At 37.1% G+C, this 20,679-nt stretch overlaps 1 protein-coding gene across 3 annotated transcripts in view; it reads left to right on the forward strand.

Moving 5' to 3' along the window:
• Positions 1 to 20,679, forward strand: part of FAM114A1 (family with sequence similarity 114 member A1) — a 38,132-nt gene that overhangs the window by 3,312 nt on the left and 14,141 nt on the right. For all 3 annotated transcript variants that reach the window (XM_075024459.1, XM_075024460.1, XM_075024466.1), the window contains exons 3-8: positions 1,030 to 1,117; positions 10,872 to 10,985; positions 11,144 to 11,250; positions 13,005 to 13,139; positions 14,944 to 15,096; positions 17,345 to 17,468. In XM_075024459.1, coding sequence (XP_074880560.1) covers positions 1,030 to 1,117; positions 10,872 to 10,985; positions 11,144 to 11,250; positions 13,005 to 13,139; positions 14,944 to 15,096; positions 17,345 to 17,468 — 721 coding nt within the window. The remainder of the gene's footprint in view (positions 1 to 1,029; positions 1,118 to 10,871; positions 10,986 to 11,143; positions 11,251 to 13,004; positions 13,140 to 14,943; positions 15,097 to 17,344; positions 17,469 to 20,679) is intronic.

A 20,679-nucleotide genomic window follows, 5' to 3' on the forward strand; every position in this document is an offset into this window, starting at 1 on the left:
CTTTCTGTACAAATCTGCTTCATTCAGTTCACAGAATGAACCTAGAAGAGGACAGAACTTGAGCTTAATATGCAGCACTGAATCTTGTACTTGCTAATTTTCAAGTCATTGACTTTACGAAAACAGTGTATGTTTCACAAGGCTTGGTGAAATGGCCAGTAGTTTTTGATTTGTTCTAGGTCAGTAGGTTTTGATTTGTGATGCACAGACCTTTGGGAGTCCTGTGAGTAATTGCAAGTTAATCAAAGAAAACTAAGAAAAACAAGGCCTTTTTACAGTCTATACCGCATCCAAATCCAATACATGTGACATATCTGAAGATGTTCTCAACTCCACTGAAAAATTTTAGGCATCCACAAATTGGAAAAGGTTAAAACATTGTTTTAGTCCCTCTACCAGTGATCCCCTCCACAGGGATCTGTACGCTGCACAATGCAGAGCTGTGTTGGGATACTTTAGCTTTTGGTTTTGGGTTGATTGTGCAGGGATGATATGTTACTGGAGACTTTCTTGGGACAACAGTTTCTTAATATGATTTAAATACGGAATACTGATAATCGCTTAATACCACACATTAATGTAGAAGATGGGCAGCATCTCCTATGGCTGTGTTTTTACTGAACCGAGGAGTTCCCTGTGCACATCTACTGGGTTACACCTGTGAGGAGACTCAGGCAGAGAAGCCTCTAACTCTGGCTCCTGGTAGAACTCAGGAAGGAGACAGGTTCCTGCTTCTCCCTAATAATAGCCCTAATAAACTTGTATGGCTTTATAGGATTGAGTGCGTGAAGAAATATTAGGACATCTATAAAAACACCTCTGGGGTTTTAGGCGCTTTCAGTAATAGGTGATCTGAACTAAGCTTCCCATTCTGCTTTCTTGTGCACAGAAGCTTGAAATCCACATAATACCCAATCTATCATCATTTATTAAATGCTGGACTTTGTTGCCTGACAGGTTCTTAGTGTTTCCTCCTGCCTTTGGAAAACATGAATTTTAGACAGTGGAGTAATATTTTTGTTCTTACAGGCCACAGACTCCTCGTCTACAGCAAGTAGATGGGGAGCTTGGGGTACCTGGGGAAAGTCTCTCCTGTCATCAGCTTCTGCCACAGTGGGTAAGTGATCAATCTGTAAAGTACGTGGAAATAAATCGTAATTTTAATGTGTCATTAGAGACATTAATGTTGTATCTTAAAGATTCATAGATGGTTTTGTCCTGATATGTTTGGCAAGCATGATTTTTTTTAAGAGGAAGAAGGACCTTCCTAAACTGTCAAAGCATGTAAATTTTTCTTTTGGTCAGATTATGGGCAAGGCTTGTTTTTAAAGTTAGTGAATTACCTCATTGTGGCTTCTTCACAGAAAAGATACATGATCTGATACAATTACTATCAGGCAAAGGCTTATGGTTTTTGAAGTCAAAGCATGCCAACCCAGATTCACGCCCATGCTTGTTTGTGGTTTATACACCATGACTACACAATATGAATTCACTTTCGTAAATCATTTCAGCTTTCATTGACACCCAGTGAAACCGTTAAGCTATAACACCAGACTTGAGAGAATAGAGCAACATATTGAAACATGGACCCTAAACTCCTTCTCCCTCTCCTCTCATTTCCAATACTATGTCAGGACAAAATGTCCTTGTGAAGACTTGAGGTAAAACTTGATCATTACACATCAAAAACAAAAAGCAAAGCAGGCAAATACCTAGTTACCGCTGGGAAGTAATTTCTCACAAAAGAGCTACTACGCTGTTAACTAATCAGTTCTCACAAAGGATCCACAAAACACCTTCAAAAAATGAACCTAGGAATTAAAATTAATTGCTAGTTACTAAAAATAATGGATGCAACAGAGATACCGGTTTTATGATCCCATAAGGCTAAATAATTCTCTTCCTTATCCTCTTCTGTTCCATGGGCAATAAATTATTTCTGTTTCTCAGAGAAGGAGGGAACTTCCCCTATCCTCTCTTTTTTTTCAGTAACACCCACACTCAAGAGTTTGTAACTACCTTTTCTTTCAGACAGTCCAACCAATTAACCTATCTAATTAAACTCAGAATGGGTTGCTAAGATGTCTTTAAATTGACATAAGTGGAGGTTGCTGCTGAAAGGAGCAGGACTGCGCTGCCCCAGCAGTGTATTTCTTCTGTCTCTTACACTAACAGTAGCCTTCATTTAGTGATGTGGGCAGCTATTTTATGAGACTGATTTTGAAAAGTAGAAATGAAGAGCTGGATCTTCAGCTAGATCAGTTTGTAAATTCCCTAATCTGGCTCACCATTTGATCACTCAAATGCTACTGAATGGGAAATGACGGGAACACACAGAACATGCTGATGGTGACAAGGGCAGCTTAACTAGCTGTGGAACTACGTAAGTGTTCTCAACTTGTATTTAACCTTAAAGTTTAACACATCACTTTCAGACTTGAAGAAGGGTGTCTGTGTTGAAATTTTGCCCATTTTTCCCCACCACTATTAGTAGGTCTAATGAAGCGTACTGCTTTCACAGACTTCCACGAGCCTTGCCTCTCTTACATTCTCAGACCATCATAACAGCAGCATTTTGAAAAGAATTTGGCTTAGTGTAAATAACTAAAGCAGAAAATTTATGTGCATAAAAGTAATTCTACTGTTGATGGGTTGGAATTGTAATGCTGATGAATTCTTCAGTTCATTTTTATAGTTGCAGCAGTGGGTTTCTTGGAACAGAGCTCTTTCAGGACATTCAGTTTTTGCCTGAGAGATAGCCATATTTATATTCTGTTTAGCTTTTGCAATAAATAGTATTCTAATGTTGTTTGTGAGTAATAAGATTATTTGTTACCAAACAGTTACTGTTCTTGCAGGGGCAATCTCACTTACAGTCTTCTGTTGCTTAGAAATCTTGGCCTCACTGAACAATGAGTTTAGTGTCACAAAGTGTATACACTTTCTGTGGGACAGTATGGCCATAGATATTTTCTTGCCCAACTGATGTGAGCTTGCCTGAAAATTATGAATGCTGTTGGAAGAAGTTTGGGAGACAAACAAGAATGTGTGTTGTATCCCTTCTTATTGTCTAATAAGTAAATAAGACGTACCATTTTACAGCTGTTTGTTGCTTTTGTCTATAAAACCTGCTGCCAGCATTGTATCTCTGTGGATTTCCATGGACTTTTTAATGATGTTATATCATTTTTATATAGGCCATATAACATCTTGGTTTATATACATTAAAAATTCATGCTTAATTGATACTGTCTTCTTAACACACCGTCTGACTGTATCAGCATCGTAACTCTTCACAGAGTGTAAATATGCAATCAAGTGTGTTGTCTAGGCAGCCTGACTTGATAAGGTTATATGATATTGTCTGTTTTGAATAAGCATATATATCATCACATGTATATATATTTTTAGAATTATTATTATTTAAAATTGAGCACAGTTGGAACAGGTCCAGTTGCCTAGGCAAAGGAGCGTTCATATACAGAAAAGTAAAATTAAAATTATTTTTAAATTTTCTTTTTCCATGAGAATGGTTGCACTATGTCACACTGAAGAGCCATCTACTATCTAGTTTCTGGCAGTGACCAAGAGCAACTGGGAAAGAGCCTAAAGCCAGATGTATGTAAAGCAGCAGTTCCCCTGTTTTGTCTTCCCATTTCCTGGAATCTACAACTTAAGACACACTTCCTGACCCTGGTATCAGGGTAGGGTTGAGTTCCCATATTATTATCTAATAAGTTTGGATCTAACTTTTCTCTATGAATTTATTAAATAAAATAGACTTTTAATTAAGCAGAAATCAAATGTACCTTCTTCCTTGTTCACTGAGCCCAAAGTAATTTGGAAGACCACATAGATAATCTTAGATTTGTTCCAGGAAATCAATGCAGCAGGTAATAGTTTATAATCCTGATATAGAGGGTTTATTTCCTAGTTGTTTGTTATGGAAATTCATGCTTGATCCTGTGAAGTATTTTCTGTCTGTCACTGTCATAGACAGAATGTGGGACTGCATGTACCATATATCTACTTCAGTATGACAACTCCTAGCAAGAGACAGAGAGAGAAAAAAAAATTAAAGCTCTTGGGAATTTCTATAAGCTTTCTTCTTTTTATTAAATATTTATTACTCCCCTTCAAGTTACTCTGTTTAATATCTGAGCAGTTCAACCAACACTTCATCTCCTATTCTACATCAGCAAACAGGTTTGCCATGATCCAGTCCATTTTAATGTTGCTTATTCCTTCAGTGTAGCAAATGGTATAAGTAAAGCTGCTTTCTTGGAATTAGACTTATCAGCAACACCTTCAGTATGTGATTTTTCTGTTGCTCTGTCATTATCTTTGTACAACCCAGCTGCTTGTCTGGTTAAGTATGAAAATATTATATTATATGACAATGTAATATTTACTATTCCTTATATTTTTCTTCAAAATTGTACTCTGTAAAAACAGCAGAAACAATTTGAGGTGGACTAGATAACATCTTAAAGGCCTAACTAAATACATCAGCTTTTAACAAATAGTATCATAGAACAGCCCAGGTTGGAAGGGACCTTGAAAGATCATCTAGTCCAGGCTTTTGTGGGAAAGGGCGCCTAGGTGAGATTGTCTAGCACCTTGTCCAGTCACATCTTGAAAACCTCCAGCAATGGGGACTCTACCACGTCCCTGGGGAGGTTGTTCCAGTGAATGATCATTCTTACTGTAAAAAATTTCTTTCTTACATTCCTTCTTCTTTAAGACTGAGCTGAAATGATGTCCAAGGTCCTCAGTTTCATCATCCTTCCAACCCTGATTTAGAGCTCCCAAACAGATTAGCATTTTTACTGCATGGCTGTAAATTGTTTAGCATAGCTGATTTTAGTTTCTAATAATAAGGTAGTTTCCAAATAATTTGTATTTTACCCCTCTTTAACTAACTCTGCACATATAGCCAGTGACTGTTTTGGCAATGGTTTTGTATAACAAAGAAAATGTCTGTTGTCTTTGAACTGATTTTAGCATTATTTGGATCAAGGTTCCTGCCACAAGGCAGAAGTGATACTCCTCTACACAACAGAACCTGTAATGCTTTTGGATTAGTAGCAGTCACTGCCTGAACCATGCTTAGAGTCTGACACTAGATGTCACACTAAGAAAGTTATTGAATCTGCCTCGTTAATGAGGTGAAGAGTTTTCTTTTGTTTTTAAAAGGTGTAAGAAGTTTGGTTTCCTTCCTTGTGGAACCACAGTGGAGTAGATGCACTGAAATAGTTGCTGGGATGATGAGATGGGAGAAGTAGGCTCAGGATCTGGAGACACAACTTGTACTTATTGTCACCACTTTACCCTCTTACTAAAAAACACAATTTAAAAGAAAATCAGCAATTACACCATCCAGTCTTTTAGTAACAGTGTTGATAAAACTCTGCTCTAACAGTGGGTTGCTATTGCAGCTAAGCCAATCTAATGGCTAGCAGCCACTGAAATGTGCAGTCCTGCACCTCTCTTCTCCTTGCATGTTTCTTCCTTCTCCCTGTGCCAGCACTCATGCTCCTCTGAGCTCCTGGTAGGCCAGTTCAGGAAGCTAAACTGACATAAGAATAACTAGAGGAAAGAAAAATCCATTTTCTGCCTATTCAGTACCTTGAACCAACTCTGAGATAAGTGCCAGGGCAAGCAGAAGGGACAAATATGGAACATGGAAGGAACAGAACCTCCCATATCAGCACCAAGAAGCCATTAGGTCAGCTTAGCTGTAACAGCAAACCTTTTATCCCCAGGGCTTAAGTGAGGCAAAATACATTCTCAGTCTGTACTTGAAACTTGTGACTTCCGTTTTTAAAAACATGCTTGAAAGCTTGCCTGGTTTTTTTCCAACTAAGCTATCTGCTAGCTTAATGAAAGTTACTACTTTCTCCTACAAGCCTTGCCTTTCATATTCTGTATTGTTTTGTATGGATGAATGACGGTGTTTATAAGGTGCTTAAGTTGTGGTGCTTAACAAGCTGCATTTCCAAGCAAAGTCTGTTCTTGATCATGCTGTATGGATGTGCTTCACTCCATGGAAGTTTGGGGTTTTTAACCTCTAGTGCCATTGGTAAGACTAACATCTGACAATACCTCTTACACAATAAAAGTAATAAAAAATACAACCCAGCTATTTAATTTACATGGTCTCTGAAGTTCACACTTGAAGGCTGCTTAATGCACCTCTCTCATGCATTGCTTCTAATTAATATTCTGCTATCTCGATTATTTTGTGCTTGTATATATTTCTCATCTAGTTCTTCACCTAGTAGAATAGCACACAAAAATATCAGACACCCACAGTTCTCCCTGGTACGCTGAAAATCTTTTCGTGTCACTCAGTATGACAGAATGAAATGTCACTTTTGATGTCACTGTGATGAGCTTGGATATTATTACGCATGGGTATGCGTAATAATCAGCATTGCATAGCTTAAATTGGAGTCTGTGTGGAATGGAAATGCAAATGTTTCAGATAATGTGAAACTAAAGTATTGAAATGATGTGAATATTTTTTCCATTCTCTATAGATACTATTCCCCTGTTGTGAAATAAAGAACGATATTAAAAAACCCAGAGGCTGGGTGTTATGCTTATACCTTATGTGGTCATAAAAAGGACAGTTAATCTCTTCAGAAGACTTTTTTTTTTCATTGCATAAATTCAGCTGATTAAGGGGAAACTGGTTGGGGGCCTGAAATCACATGGTGGTCACTCAACTGTTTCGTAAGTAACACTTTACAGCTGCTGTAGCAGCAAACCACTTTTTCACAGTTCTTCCTCTTTAAGAGTACTGAATGCAGGTAACAGGAGGAATTGCGGACATGCTTTGGGGGACGGCAGTCCCGTTTGCTTCCTTTATGTCTTTTAAAATGGATTTATGATCTAGAAGAGGTTGAGAACCAAGAATCTGTTGTAGCAGCCTTTATGCCTGTTGCTATTATTAAAACCTTTTACCATTGCAATAAGGAGATCTGAAACTAGTCTCATTTACAACTTAATTGGCGTGATTCCTGATTTACAGACTGAGTAGCGTAAGTATTATCAGCATCTAGCCTGTGTTTTTGTTATAATTACAAGTAAGAGTATTTTTCTAAAGCCTTGAAGTGTATGGAGTGCCAATAGGATAGCCTCAAAGTGAGCACAATGGGGTCCCACTTTTTTAGTGTACAAAACCAGAGCACAGCTGGCTTTTCCACATATCTATACTTCATATAGTGGAGTGATTCCCCCCCAGCCATCTTCAGGTTCCTCAGTTTCTCAGTCAGTGCCAGATGCTAATTTAAGGCCTTGATCTTCATCTTTAGCTTGAACCAGATGAAGCTTCATTCATCTTACTAGACTAAATTTGATCAGTTGTTCATCAGAAATGCTCCCACAGTGCAACACAAGTGACAAAGACTGTGTGGTAGCCAGGGACAAAATCTCAAACTCTTCCTCCCCATCTGTACCACTGAAGCAGGGTGTCCAGTTGCCTGGGAGTATTAGATTGACAAGGGACAGCGATTCCTACAGAGAATGATTTAGATTTCAGACATGCTGAACTGCCCTCGGGAGGTGTCTGTTGGCCTCTTTCAGCTCTGCAGGGAATCCAAGGCTACTATGCTGGGAGGTGGAAGATAAAGAGAGCCTAAAGTGAAGAGGGATGTATCTGACTAAAGCATTTGTGAGCACTGTAACCTGGCCTTGGGCAGATCAGGCAAACTCAAAGGCAGGCCACGTTTTTAGGCACTGCTTGCAAAACCTTCCTTTTCAAATGGAATATTCCAGCTAGCAAGATGAACAACAATATTCTGCTGAAATTGCCAGCCAATAGAAAGAGAATTCATGTAGGCAAGAAAAATAAAAGCAACAACATAGGGAAAAAAGCATGCTCTCTTCAAAAAGCATGCAGTGCACAATACCCGTTGCGTAGCTCTTCTGTCTCTGCTGTTACAGATGAGTAGATGGAGGTGTTGGAGGTGTTCCAAAGTTTACAATATCAGCTCAGTTGCGTTACCACACCCAGTGTAACAAAACCAGTGCACCTTTATCTCTAAAATGTAGGCTCATCCCCCATAACCTCTTTTATTTCTGTGCCTTTTGAAATTACAAATAATCATTTTCATTTCCAGAGCAACATGCACATCTGCTGTGTTTGTGCTGACTTGCTTCAGTTGTGGTCTTCTGATCTAATCTGGTTTTGTTGTTGTAGTCAAACATACGTGCCACACAGCTTAGTTCAGCAAAACCACTCCTAGCTGACCTGAAATATTTTCTTCTCATTCTAGTGCATGTAACCACAGCCCTGAAAATGCTGCCTTTTCTAAGTCTGTAAATATCAGTACAGCAACTGTGTGCCTCCTTTTCTTGGAAGTGTAAGCTTGTCTGCAAAACTATGAGAACAAAATTACAGAATATTAAAAAAGTTTAAACATGTTTAGATACAGAAGAAAACTGGGAAATTAATCTGAAAATCCATAACTTCCGCACACAGCTAAAAGGTAGTTAATTTTTTATATAATTGCAGGACAATAATAGTTTGTTAGCAAGTCAAGTCCTTAAGAAAAAATAAGTCAATGGAGAGAATAGAACTCTTTTGGTCATTTAAAAAGTTGTGAGCAGGAGAAATGGAAAGGAATGTGACGTGGAATATCTATTACATTAGTTTAAAAGCACAATTAATAGTTATTTAAGTGAGTCCCAGGAATTTGGAGAGTAAATGACTGCAGAATCTATTTATGCTAATATTTTCATTGAACCAATTAAAATGTGCAGGAGATGGAGATTAGACAAAGTAGTACCCCCCTCTCCAGTATCTGCATTGGAGCAGGTTTTGTAAAAGGCAGGAAGTTACCCAGCAATGACTTAAATCACTGTGGTGCATAACCTGGTATCTCATGTACAGTTGGATGTACTGCTACATTTTGTAAGACATGAGATAAAATAGACAAAGGCCATATTTTCTTTAGACAGGTAAAAGCATTTACCTGCCTCATTTCTCTGTTTCAGTGTAAAACATCAGGACACCATGCAGCTTATGCTGTCATATAAAAAATTACTTGTTTCTGCTCACCTGTTCCTTAGGGGACATCTGTTCTTTGTGTTTACCTCCAGATACTCCAGTTTTCTTCTATGTGATCTTTCAGTAGTGTTGCTTCACATGTTTTCTAGAGTATATTTATTATTGAATTCATAGAGCACCTGATGTGTAACCCATCTGGAAATCACAGAATCATAAATCTAAGCTTTCCTTCTTCCTACTCCATTTCAAATAGTTTTGCTGCATCTCTCTTTAATCAGATGTTCAATATCATATTTATATGACTACACACACACATATATGTGTAGGTGTATGTTTGTTCAGAACACTGTAGAGCACTGGCAAATGATAGGCTATTTTGCTGTAGTTAATATAACTAAGAAAAGATGCTTTGAACTTTTCTAAGAGGAAGAGCATACAGCTGCAGGAAAGTATAGACAACATTTAACGAATTTGTGCCTTAGATGTCTAGGTATCTGCCTGAGCATCTGTATTAATGCCTTTTCTGAAGTCATTTATCTATTTTACAGTTCAGTGTAAGGTAACAAAGCAAAGAAGTATAAAATTGTAATTAATACTTCTCCTAAGTAGTTAGATAGTTAAAGCACTCTGTATTGTCCTACTGCTAGAAGTGATCAGCTTTACGTGAGATGCAGTAATGGTGTACTGTGCAAGAAGAAATCCAATAGGGTCACTGAAGCCATTTCATTTTGTGTTGGAAAGAAATACTGCTCACCTGGTTGGTTGTTTACTTATTGTGTCTCAGCTGATGTGCAGAAACTTCCAGCTAAGGAAGATGTGCTAGCTGGATCATTTGTAATGAGAGAAGCATATCATGAACATATTTGTGGGTATATCCAGAAGCAGAATAGGCAGACAATTTGAGGGTAGTCTTTTTTAAGGGCAGCGTTTTTCAACTACAGCTGGTGCAGATTAGGAAGCTATTGCCTCCTTTTGCTGGCTACCAGGCAATCCCACCCTATCCTATAGTGGGATATTACCAGTCCATGTGATCTGCTAGTGTAAAGTCTGTAGAAAAGCAGCAAAGCAATCCCATTCTGTCAAAATCATTCAGATAAAAACACTAATAACATATATTCCTTACATTAAACTAGACCATTTTAATAGAACAGAGAGTTAGGGAGTCACTATGTATGCATCAGGTAAGGGTGGTAAAATCTCTGTAGGAGATCAGCTGTCACTGGAACAATAATTCTGTCTGTGTCATCTGACACCAACAGACCTTACAAAGTATATTTAAATAGCAGCTTTGAGGAGAGACACTTTAGAATTTGACTTCAAATGAGCAGCTGAGGAGCTTAAATCCTGAAATAACTTTGAGGACCTGGGTCAGTATTCCTAAAATACTTACCTAACATAGCACCTATGCAGCAGACTGAAGAACAGATTCCTTGCCTCAGCCCTGCAGTCACCCACAGTCCATTAATTGTGGGTTAATTGTTCTAGACTTCTGAAAACTAGATGAGGCCAAAACCTATGGCATTAGGAGGACCATCAATTTCTGTTTAAGCTGTTTGTAATAGAATATTTAGCATTTTGAAAAGCAGGGAGCTAAACTTAATGCGTGCCACTGAAACAAGTTTTACATTTCAGATCCAGTGTCATTTGTATTATATTTCAGCTTTATCATTTCTAGTCAGTTAATATACTGGATATAGTAGAGCAAGTGAATTATTAACCTAGAAAAAAATTAAGCTATTGAGGTAAGTTTAATAGTTATTCTGATTGTCATCATTTGTGGAGTATAAGAATACTCTGCACTGTTAGTAATAAGTTTTCAAATCATATAATCTAAAATATGCTTCTGCTGCAGGTCATGGGATAACGGCAGTAAAGGAAAAAGCAGGCACTACCCTAGGAATTCATAATGCAAGTTCAGCATCTTCAGAAATGGCAGAGCGTCCTGCAGCTGAAACGCCAATTATACGTAAGTTCAAGTTCACTGAAATTTAACAAAACTCTTTGACACTGCCAAATTAGTCCAATTTACAAAATTTTAGGATTTTGATCACAGAATCCAGTTTACTGTAATTTGTGACTTGTAGAGTTGAAAGTATGCTGCAGCTTGCTCTTTTCTTTTGTTAGACGCAGAAGATTGTCTGGACCAAAGCGCTTCTGAGAATATTCCTTCTTCTCCTTCATCTGGATCTCGTGGCATGTTGTCAGCTATCACTAATGCTGTACAGAACACAGTGAGTCGTTTTAGCTGGCCTCTCTGCTCTAGTTATTCATCATCATTTTTAGATGCAACTTCACTGTACATCATATTTGTTAAGTTGTAGGTCTTTGTAAAAACAGTTCTGTTGTAAGTCTGTTTAGAGTCTCTTCCATGGCAAAATAACTGTATCAAATTAAAAAAAAAAATAAGTCAAACACAACTAAGTCAGTTACTACTTTGGCACCATTTTCAGTGAAAAATACGGTCTTCTAAAGTGTATAGAATTCTGCAAATTCTTAGGAAATCTTCTTTATAGTTGCGGTACCATCATCTAATTTTTTTTACAGTTAAGTCCTTCCAGAGAAGGTATGATAAGATTTGTTATCATTTTTGAAGGCAGATAAAATAAGAAAATACTTCATTTGCTTATTTTAAAGCTTTTACTAAACTCTGTATTGTTAGTCCCTGGCCCTTACCTTCACCTCTGTCTAGTCTCTCATTTCATATTAGCCTTCCCAGAAGGGGGTCTGACTGCAGACTCAGTGAGGCAAAATCTTTTGTCCATGGTTCTTTCCTATTACACTCTCCATATATTTTTCTGTGCATTGCACTTCATCCTTTTCTGGTTTTCTGTGTTTCAGCTTTTGCAAAATCCTCTACTATACTGTTTCCAAATCAATTTTTGTGTCATCTTCTTCCCCAACATTGTTTACACACTATTATCATAGCAAATGTTTTCCTCTGAGCTTTTCAGTATAGTGTTTCCCTTGAAATTGTAAGAGACTTTAAGCATCAGCTAAAAAATCATAGAAGACTAACTCACCATTGAGCATGTTTTACAAAGTGGCAATTCTTTTTTAGTGCATATCCAGTTCACCCTGAGTGCCTCATCACTCTTAATATCAAAAGATTTTGGGAGCAGAGGGCGATTCCTATAGATCATTGCTAAGACTGTTGCTACAGAATCTGGAGCTTCATAAAGCTTGTGAGAGCTGGACACTAGTAAGATTACCTGAGCATTGTATAAGATTTGCAGATAAGAGAAATGTGCTCTTATGCAAACCTAGAGAGGCTACTATATCACAGTGATGAATGTCACCAAACAAAAAGAATAACTTAAGGTCTCAGTAAGTTGCCCGTAATGCCATTTGAGACTTTGGTAGGGTTTTCCATTATATATCAGGTTACATCATTATACATCAGGTTACAGCATTTGAGTATCTGACAGATGCATAATCCAGATTGAAATGGAAATCTTTAGCCAGTGAAAATCATTCTTCAGTGTACATGAAATTTTGTGAGTGAGGGCAAATGTTAATATGCAGGCACAGGAAAAACAACAGTATTTTGATAGACAGTTCCAGAGTCATCACAAGTGTCAAAATTTTAGAAATCAGTTAGGTAAGGCAGGGTCATCCTGTTCATGATGGACTTTGGCTCCATATTATTTGTATCTAAAATATGTTCCCATGGACTAGATGCCACTTTGGATGAAATTAAAGTGGTATTATTCATAATTTTTTTATTGGCAACAGGTGTTACATTTCCTCCAGTGTGAGTCTTTTAATTAACTAGAAAGATTTGTATAGTTAATTTATTTTATTTTTGAAAATGTATTTAGAACAAAGTAACATAATTTTATAAATGTATCAATCCTGTTGTTAGTTAAAGCATAGAAAATCTAGGGACCTGAACGTTCAAAGACGGTGTCAGCAAAAGCAATACTCTTTACAGTTCATATTAGCATAAAGTGGAAAGAAAATAACCACATTGTGTTGTTTTATGCAGGGGAAAAGTGTATTATCTGGAGGCTTAGATGCTTTGGAATTCATTGGGAAGACAACCATGAATGTCCTTGCAGAAAGCGATCCTGGATTTAAGAGAACCAAAACACTAATGGCAAGAACAGTTTCTCTATCTCAGGTTGGATTTATTTCAATACAGCTCTGTCAATGCAGTTTCAGATTCTTCTTCCAGAATTTCACATGCCTCAGGGAGAGGCTTTATTTATTGCAGTAGATATTGGCTAAGCTTATGGAAATAAATATTATACTTTATATTTGCTCCACTTTGTTTTTCTTCACAGAACCACAAAAGATAATGTAAAATCATCTTTTCTGCATAATCACATGTGCAATAGCTGATTTTGGTAAGGTAGTATATGTGGTGATAAATCATTACACTCTGGAGACAGAATCAAATTGTTGGTGTTTTTGTAACAGCTGTAGATAGATATCTTCCAGCATAAACATCACTGCACTACTTTCCTTGGAAATTAGTAATACTGGAATACATAATACATACTGGACATATGTTTCATTAGGAATTAAAGCTGTGAAGAGTTCTATCTTAATGTCCATCTAAACTAGTGGTACCCTTACACAGTTGTGACTCATGTTTAAAAGTTCAGACGTGATAAAAACAGAAGTGCTGTCAGTACAAAATTATTTTAGCTGTCCAGACACTGAGAGGAGGGAGGCTGTGGAAATCAATAGACATTGAAAAAAACTTTTAATTTTACTGGATGTTTACTTCCATGTAGAGAGAAGTAAGGTATTTTTCTTTTAATGAGATGTTTCATCTTTAGTGTTTGTCATTGTAAGTGTGAATGGACTGATACTGTTGTAGTAGGCCAAAAGCAAGTAACTCTTGTTAAGGGCCACACGGTTAAAATGAGCTTTTGAGAATACCTTCCTAAACAATATGCATGAATTCACACATAAAATCTGAGGCAGAAAGTGACATAAATCAGTTCTCAGGGGTCATATAACAGTGCTTCCTTTTCAGTGATTTGTACATAAAACTTTGTGAGTGATCTTTTGAAGGTGGAGACTGAAAAATCTACCATCATAAGTCTTTTGTAACAAATGAACAACTGAAGAGAATTTCGTAGAAATTTTGAATGATGCAATAGTGTAAGTGGTGAGAGTTCACCTATATTCAGAGGCTTATATGTGACTTAAGATGCACTTCAGCTGTATTTACCAGCTTTACTGTAGCAAATTCATACGAGAGGCCATTCCTTCTGGGGAATAGAAGGAAGGAATAGAAGATGCTATTCTATACACTATTCTAGCCGCCTTATACACTAATAGAAGTGTATAAGAAGATCACTCCAAAATATACCCAAGTATACGGACTGTAGTTCTGCCCCACCTTTGGTAGAAGTCAAACCTTATTAGACCAATCTCTTTTGTCAGTCCTGCTGTCACATAAAACTGACTTCAGTGTCTGCTAAAAATATTTCACAGGAAATATTTATATAGGTGCAATATTTATGCAAGTAGGTAGATAGGTCCTGGAAATAATATTCTTCCTATTTTGTGGTCTGTGGAATGGATTGCATGACTCTTCAGGGCTGTGTATGTAATAGTCCTTCTTATTTTTCTTTCATTGTAATTGGTGGCTAAATTTATTATACAGTATCCATAGCTGACATTGCTTTTGAGAACATAAGCAAGTTTATTTGTTTGTTCATTGTATTTTAAAAAAAGATGGTTAGCAATTACCTTGGGAAAACAACGCTTAGAATACTACTTAAATATTTTATTAGCAAAGTTTATAAAAAAAGAAGTTAGATATTTCCGCTCTAAAATTTCAGCTCTGCAAGTGTGATAGTCCCAAATTTTATTACTACTTCCTAGACAAGCAGAAGCAGAAAGTAATAAAATCTGTCATACCAACAGCATTACCAATAAAACAACAGGAATAATGTATATTTTTGCAGCTGTTGCGAGAAGCTAAAGAAAAAGAGAAACAGAGGCGGGCCCAGCAAGTTACAGTTGAAAGAACAGCACATTATGGACTACTTTTTGATGAATTCCAAGGTTTGTCTCATCTTGAAGCTCTGGAAATCCTGTCAAATGAAAGTGAAGCTCAGGTACAGTATGCAGACAGCATAAATCAAAATGGTTGGTAAAAAATTGATCTTTACATTAATTTCACTCTGCAGGTGCATGTGAAATAAACAGTAAGTTTTCCATCAACTTCAGAGAAAGCTGGATAGGTCCCATGGGCCAGTCCTTGGCTTCAGGAAATCAACCTCAATACACCTAAAATTTAATTCCAAGATTAATGCAAAACAAACAACTTCAGAACTGAAAGTTATTTTTGTTAGGACTGTATATAGTGTGTATTTTTCAGCTTGTGACACTATGCAGATGTCTTTTCAGAATTTGCAAGGAGGTTGAAGTCTTCTGGTTTTGTATCAGGCACTGACACTTACATTCAGGTATTCCAGACCTACTACACCTGGAGGCTAGTGATTTAAAATTAATCCCAGATTACTTATTCAATTTCTAAGCCTTCTTTATTGTGTAGTTTTAAAGTTACATAAAACTGCTCCAGGATATTATTACTGGAAGTATACAAATGTCTCTCTGAAGAATATGCTAATGTTACTAAGGCCTATTTGATAAATATATTTTTTAATTTCATCTGTCAATTTATTGACTCTACTAGTAGATCAGTAGATCTCTGACAGTAGATCAATGGAATTTTGTAGACTCCTAGGAGTAGTATTTTATACTGAAACAGTTTCCTGAATAAATTTCTTAAAATACAAGTTTTCTTCTTTTTTGTTTTTCTAATTAGCACTCCTTGCCCTCTGGATTATTTTTAATAAAAAATAACCCACTTATTTTTTAAAATGTTTTATTTGCTTTCACAAGTAAAAGAAGCTTATGTTAATAACAGCTAGGTACATACTGTCCATGTTGTTTTTATTTTTTGCAATTATGTCTAAATGAAAAATTATAAATTTAAAACCCACATGTAAGGTTCAAGGGCCTGCTTTTGGAAAAAAAAAACCAAACCAAAACCAGAATACCCACAAAACAGGAAAGAGGTAAATAGAAAACAAGTTCAGGTTAATTGCATGTGTCAATACTATTTTTCTTTTACTGTGAAATACCACAGGGTAAATAAGACTTGTGCAAGTTGTCACCATAAAGTTTCTGATGTGCTTCATGTTATGTCCTAGATAACCCCTTGTTCATAGTCCTACTCACTCCAACAGGATTGAATGCATCTGTGTGGGTCAACAAGTGCAATTCCCTCATAATTACCATACTCATGCCCACAAAATACTTACAGTACTGTAAGTTTGAGACGTATACTAACAGCCCAAAAGCCACAGCAGGAGCACAAGAGAGACTGAAGGCATTGCTAATGTCCAATGTGCTTCTAATAGCAGGGATTTAAAAATATTTTTAAGCTTTTATTTTAAAAGTTTTCATTAAAAAAAGTTCCCAGTTAATCCTATGAAATGGATAATGCTATAGAGAGGGACAAAAAAGCCCTAGGTAGTCCTTCACAACCTGCGTTAGGTCTCCCAACTTTATCTTGCATTTAACCCTGAGCATATGAGCTGGACACATGAAGGAGGAACATAAGAAAATAACATTTTTCTCCAGTCTCTCACTGAGCCAGCCTGCACGTCTGCCAAGCAAGCTTAGAAAAAACCCTTGAAACAAACATAAAAGTAAAATCTTGTATCAAAGGGAGAGAAGGCATTTCTCTTGGATTCCATAAGCAGAGAGTGTGATCATGGGTTTAACACTATGTAACTGTAGTGCAAACAGTGGTGCAAAGAATCTGTTTCCATCCCTCTTAGGCATGCCAACCTGTTAGATATGCAGGGACTTGCAGATACCTGAGACATGCAAAGACTTGTCAATACATTCTTCAGAACAGGTAGACTGGTAGACTGTCAATACTTTTGGTTGCATTTTGGAAGAGGAGAAACAGGCTTCTTTTTCCAACTCTTCCTGTGAGTGCTGAGACTAACCATAAATTCTGCCTGTGCTTTTTCTGCCTGCTGTCTTCATCCAAGCAATCCCGAAATGCTTATTACAGTTTGCAGTTAAACCATCAATTTATAATTCAAAACTAATGTTCTGGGAGAAGGTAGAGACCTGATGATCTTGCAAGGCTGGTGTAATTTTTGTGATACTCAACGAATTTTTGTTGATGAGAACCAAAAATGTGTCTACGTTGGAAGGTTAGAGCCAAGATTTGAGCAAAATGGAAGTTTCCATTTCTTAGCCTATTTTGGTATCAGGCTCTAAAGTAGCATTTAAGAAATGCTCTGTTTTGGTTAGGAATGCTTACTGTCCTTTCTTTTACAGATTCAGTCATATTTAGCAGCACTTGATGGAGAGCAGCTGGAGAGTGTGAAAAAGGATTTAATTGCTATAAAAGAGATTTTTGTTCCAAAGGAATCGGATGACGAAGTGGTGGAGGCACAGAAAGGTAATTAGAAACACAGAGACTTAACCATATGAATAATTGTTACTTCTGTATATACTAATTTCAAAAATTACAATCCAAACTATAATTTCTGATATCCTAATACTCTTCATAAGGTAGTCACTAAAATTAATACTCTAAAAGTTCTGGAAGCTGATCAATGCTTAATTTTGAATTTATATTGTAATTGAAGTATGAGATATAGAAAAGATAATGTAAGGAAGTATTATATTACTTTGCTATATCATCAATGAAAGTAAAACAAAAATAAGAAGGGAAAATAATAACCTTTTGGATAACTCAGGTTTTCTTACACCATCTGCTTATGAAATTGTGTAATCTGAAAGTTTTGGAGTGTTTAGCAATGCTTTTCTGTTTAGCAGCTTCGTCCTCACTTTGCACCCTCCCTCGCTAGATAGGGAAAAGATCAGAGCATAATGAAGAGACTTAAGAACCCTGAACTTTTTGAAGGAAAGTCACTGTGAAACATAGCAGCAAAGCTGCTTTCTAGGTATTGCTTGGCAAGACATGGCATGTGGAGTGTGAGAAAGAAGTTGCAGCAGCAGAAGCATGCCGTAACTATGACATAGTGCACAGCATTGAAGAGAATGGGACCAGCATGACAGGCCATAGATCAGCTCACAAAAGTTACAGTAAAATGGGTGAGTGCTTTGTTTAGGGGCAAAATAGGTGTCTTAGATCAGGAATTTTGGCATTCCCCAGAACAGGCTGAGAACAAAAGGATACAAAGTTAGCTTAAAGCCACCATAGTTCATGCCTCTAGGCCTGTGAGGTCCATACCAAACCTCTTCTAGCTAACAGAAACAATCCCCTTGACCTGACTGAAGACTGGCTTATGCCATTGAACACCATATTGCTGTGTTTCAGAAACACAGAAACATAAAAAGATATTTCTTCCATGTCATCTTGATCTTCTCAGGGGTGCTTTGCCCATAAAACCTACATTTTGCAAGATGGTGAGGTATGATTTCTCTAGCCTGCAGAAAAGTTAGAAAAACTGTTAACATCCACATGTTCTACTGGAAAGTCTTTTCTGCTCAGACTGCTCTTTCTAGCAGTGCTTGCTCAGTATGCCTGATGTCTCTCACAGGGAGCTTACTCTTTCTTCTCGGGGGGGGACAGCGAGTGTTCAGTGTAAAGTCTTAGTATGGTAGAGTTTTGTGCTGGGTTTTTTTCCCTTGTTACTCTTTAAAACCCCACATTCCTCTGTGGGATTGTGAGAAATAGAAGTCAAGAAAGTGTATTACCTGCTTAAGAGCAAGGATTCATTCCTTAATTTCTGTGGGAAATAGTTCCTTGCTTTGAAACTAGCCCCCAGGAAAAGCACAAAGTGATGTTTTCTCTGGTAGTCAGAAGTTCTGTTTTTTCAGTGAGGCACAGCTGCTGATCATGCTCCTTGAAACATTCGCTGGCTTTTTAAATAGGCTGGGACCAAGGCAATGAGCACCTTAAAAAAAACCCAAAAAGACCAAATCAGAGTGTGCTGCAGGTTTTCCCCTGCAAAAGCAAACCAGTCAGCAGTGAAACATATCCTCCTCTCTGACAGCGGAAATAATAACCACACATGTGTTCTCTCCACCTTACAGCTGAATGGGTGTTACTTCAGGCTGCAGTTCAAAATGACTCACATCCTTTAGTGCAAGCAGGCTCAAGATTTATTAATACTTGAACTAAAGATCAATTTCATTTATTAGTATTAAGTTGGATAAATTTTAATTCCACTGGAGGACACAAAAAGAATAGAAAGGTTAATCACTTTTCAAAGTAGCTGTTAGGGCTGAGCCTACAATTCTGTGGTCAGGCTCCTAACCTGGGACATGTGGCCTTTACTTCTTTCTTCAGCCTGTCACCCATAATCCATAGTACATGCAACACTGCATTGATAGTGCTCTTAACACTGTATAGTGCTTTGACATGTCCCTTCTAGACAGTGTCCTAGTCTGGGTACCTTTCCCAGTCACAAAACTGCGTTATCTTCATTAAAATCTTGTTGGAGTGAATGAAGGCTTCTTACGATCCTCCTGAGTCAGGGAAGACAGATGTTTTCCTGAATTTCTTAATGCATAGAATCTTAAGTGTTTTTATTAAGTGCATTTATGCAGCAAATGCATAAAACCTAGTAAAACTTAAAGAGTTGCATTAATAGGCCTTTACATGACAATTGTCTGCCATATTTAGATAAAAACAATATCCAGCACCTTTCCATGTAGTGTTCTATGTGATTTGCACATCCTTTTCCCCTCATGGAGCACAGTTCTTTTGAACAGTTTAGTGTTTTATTGATACTTTAGTTTGCCAATCTTTACATAATTTAAGTTGGATTCCAGTGACTTGCTATTGACTATGCTTAGTATTCTGGTTATATTTTCTGGGGGGCATCGATATGTATCCTTCTGGGAGCACACTTGATCTTTTAGGGTCTAGGTTTGAATTGTTTGGGATTTGTTGGGTTTTTTTTTAAACTGGAATTGTTTACCTGAAATGACTTGTTGGGACCTTAAGCATCTTTCTGTGGCATAATTAATAATTACGTATAGATAAAAGACAGTAAAATTTAACAACAGGTTTGCTGATCGGGCTTAAATGCAGCTCATGTCTTGCCGTGAAGAGAAGGCTTCCTTCTAGTTTGTGTTCTTAGCTCAAGCCAGTTAATACAATTAACCCTCTGATAAGCACATTAATAGGTTTTACACTTATAAAATCAAGTCAGTGAGCCATATGCTCTTCTAATAGTGTATTTTTTGTAAAGAATTACCTATTTTTACTTAAGTTAGCTATCTAGCAAGAGGTAGCAGGCTATGTTAAATTCTGTGGAAGAATTTTGAGTTCTAATCCTGCTTGCTAAACAGTTTAAAACTACACCTAACTTGCCTTCAGTAGGATTTTGATTTGTGCTTCCCAGCTCAATAAAACTTGTGGTTTCTTCCTAAGGAAGCCACCCCCCTACAAAAGACAGAGATTAACTAATGGTATTTGAAAATGTTAAATCTTATCAAGCCACTGAGCAGTATTTGAAAACAAGTTAGTTACCACTTACTGCTAATTTGTTACCACTTTCTCATCATCAAAATCATCTTATTTATATGGTGTCATTTGTCAGTGCTATATATACTCAGCAAAAAAAAGACTAACTGGGAGGAAAACCAGTACTTTGCATTCGAGTGTTTGAAAAGAGTGGCCAGCCGTTTGTTTT

Source organism: Buteo buteo, chromosome 1 (genome assembly GCF_964188355.1).
Source record: "Buteo buteo chromosome 1, bButBut1.hap1.1, whole genome shotgun sequence".
NCBI lineage: Eukaryota > Metazoa > Chordata > Aves > Accipitriformes > Accipitridae > Buteo > Buteo buteo.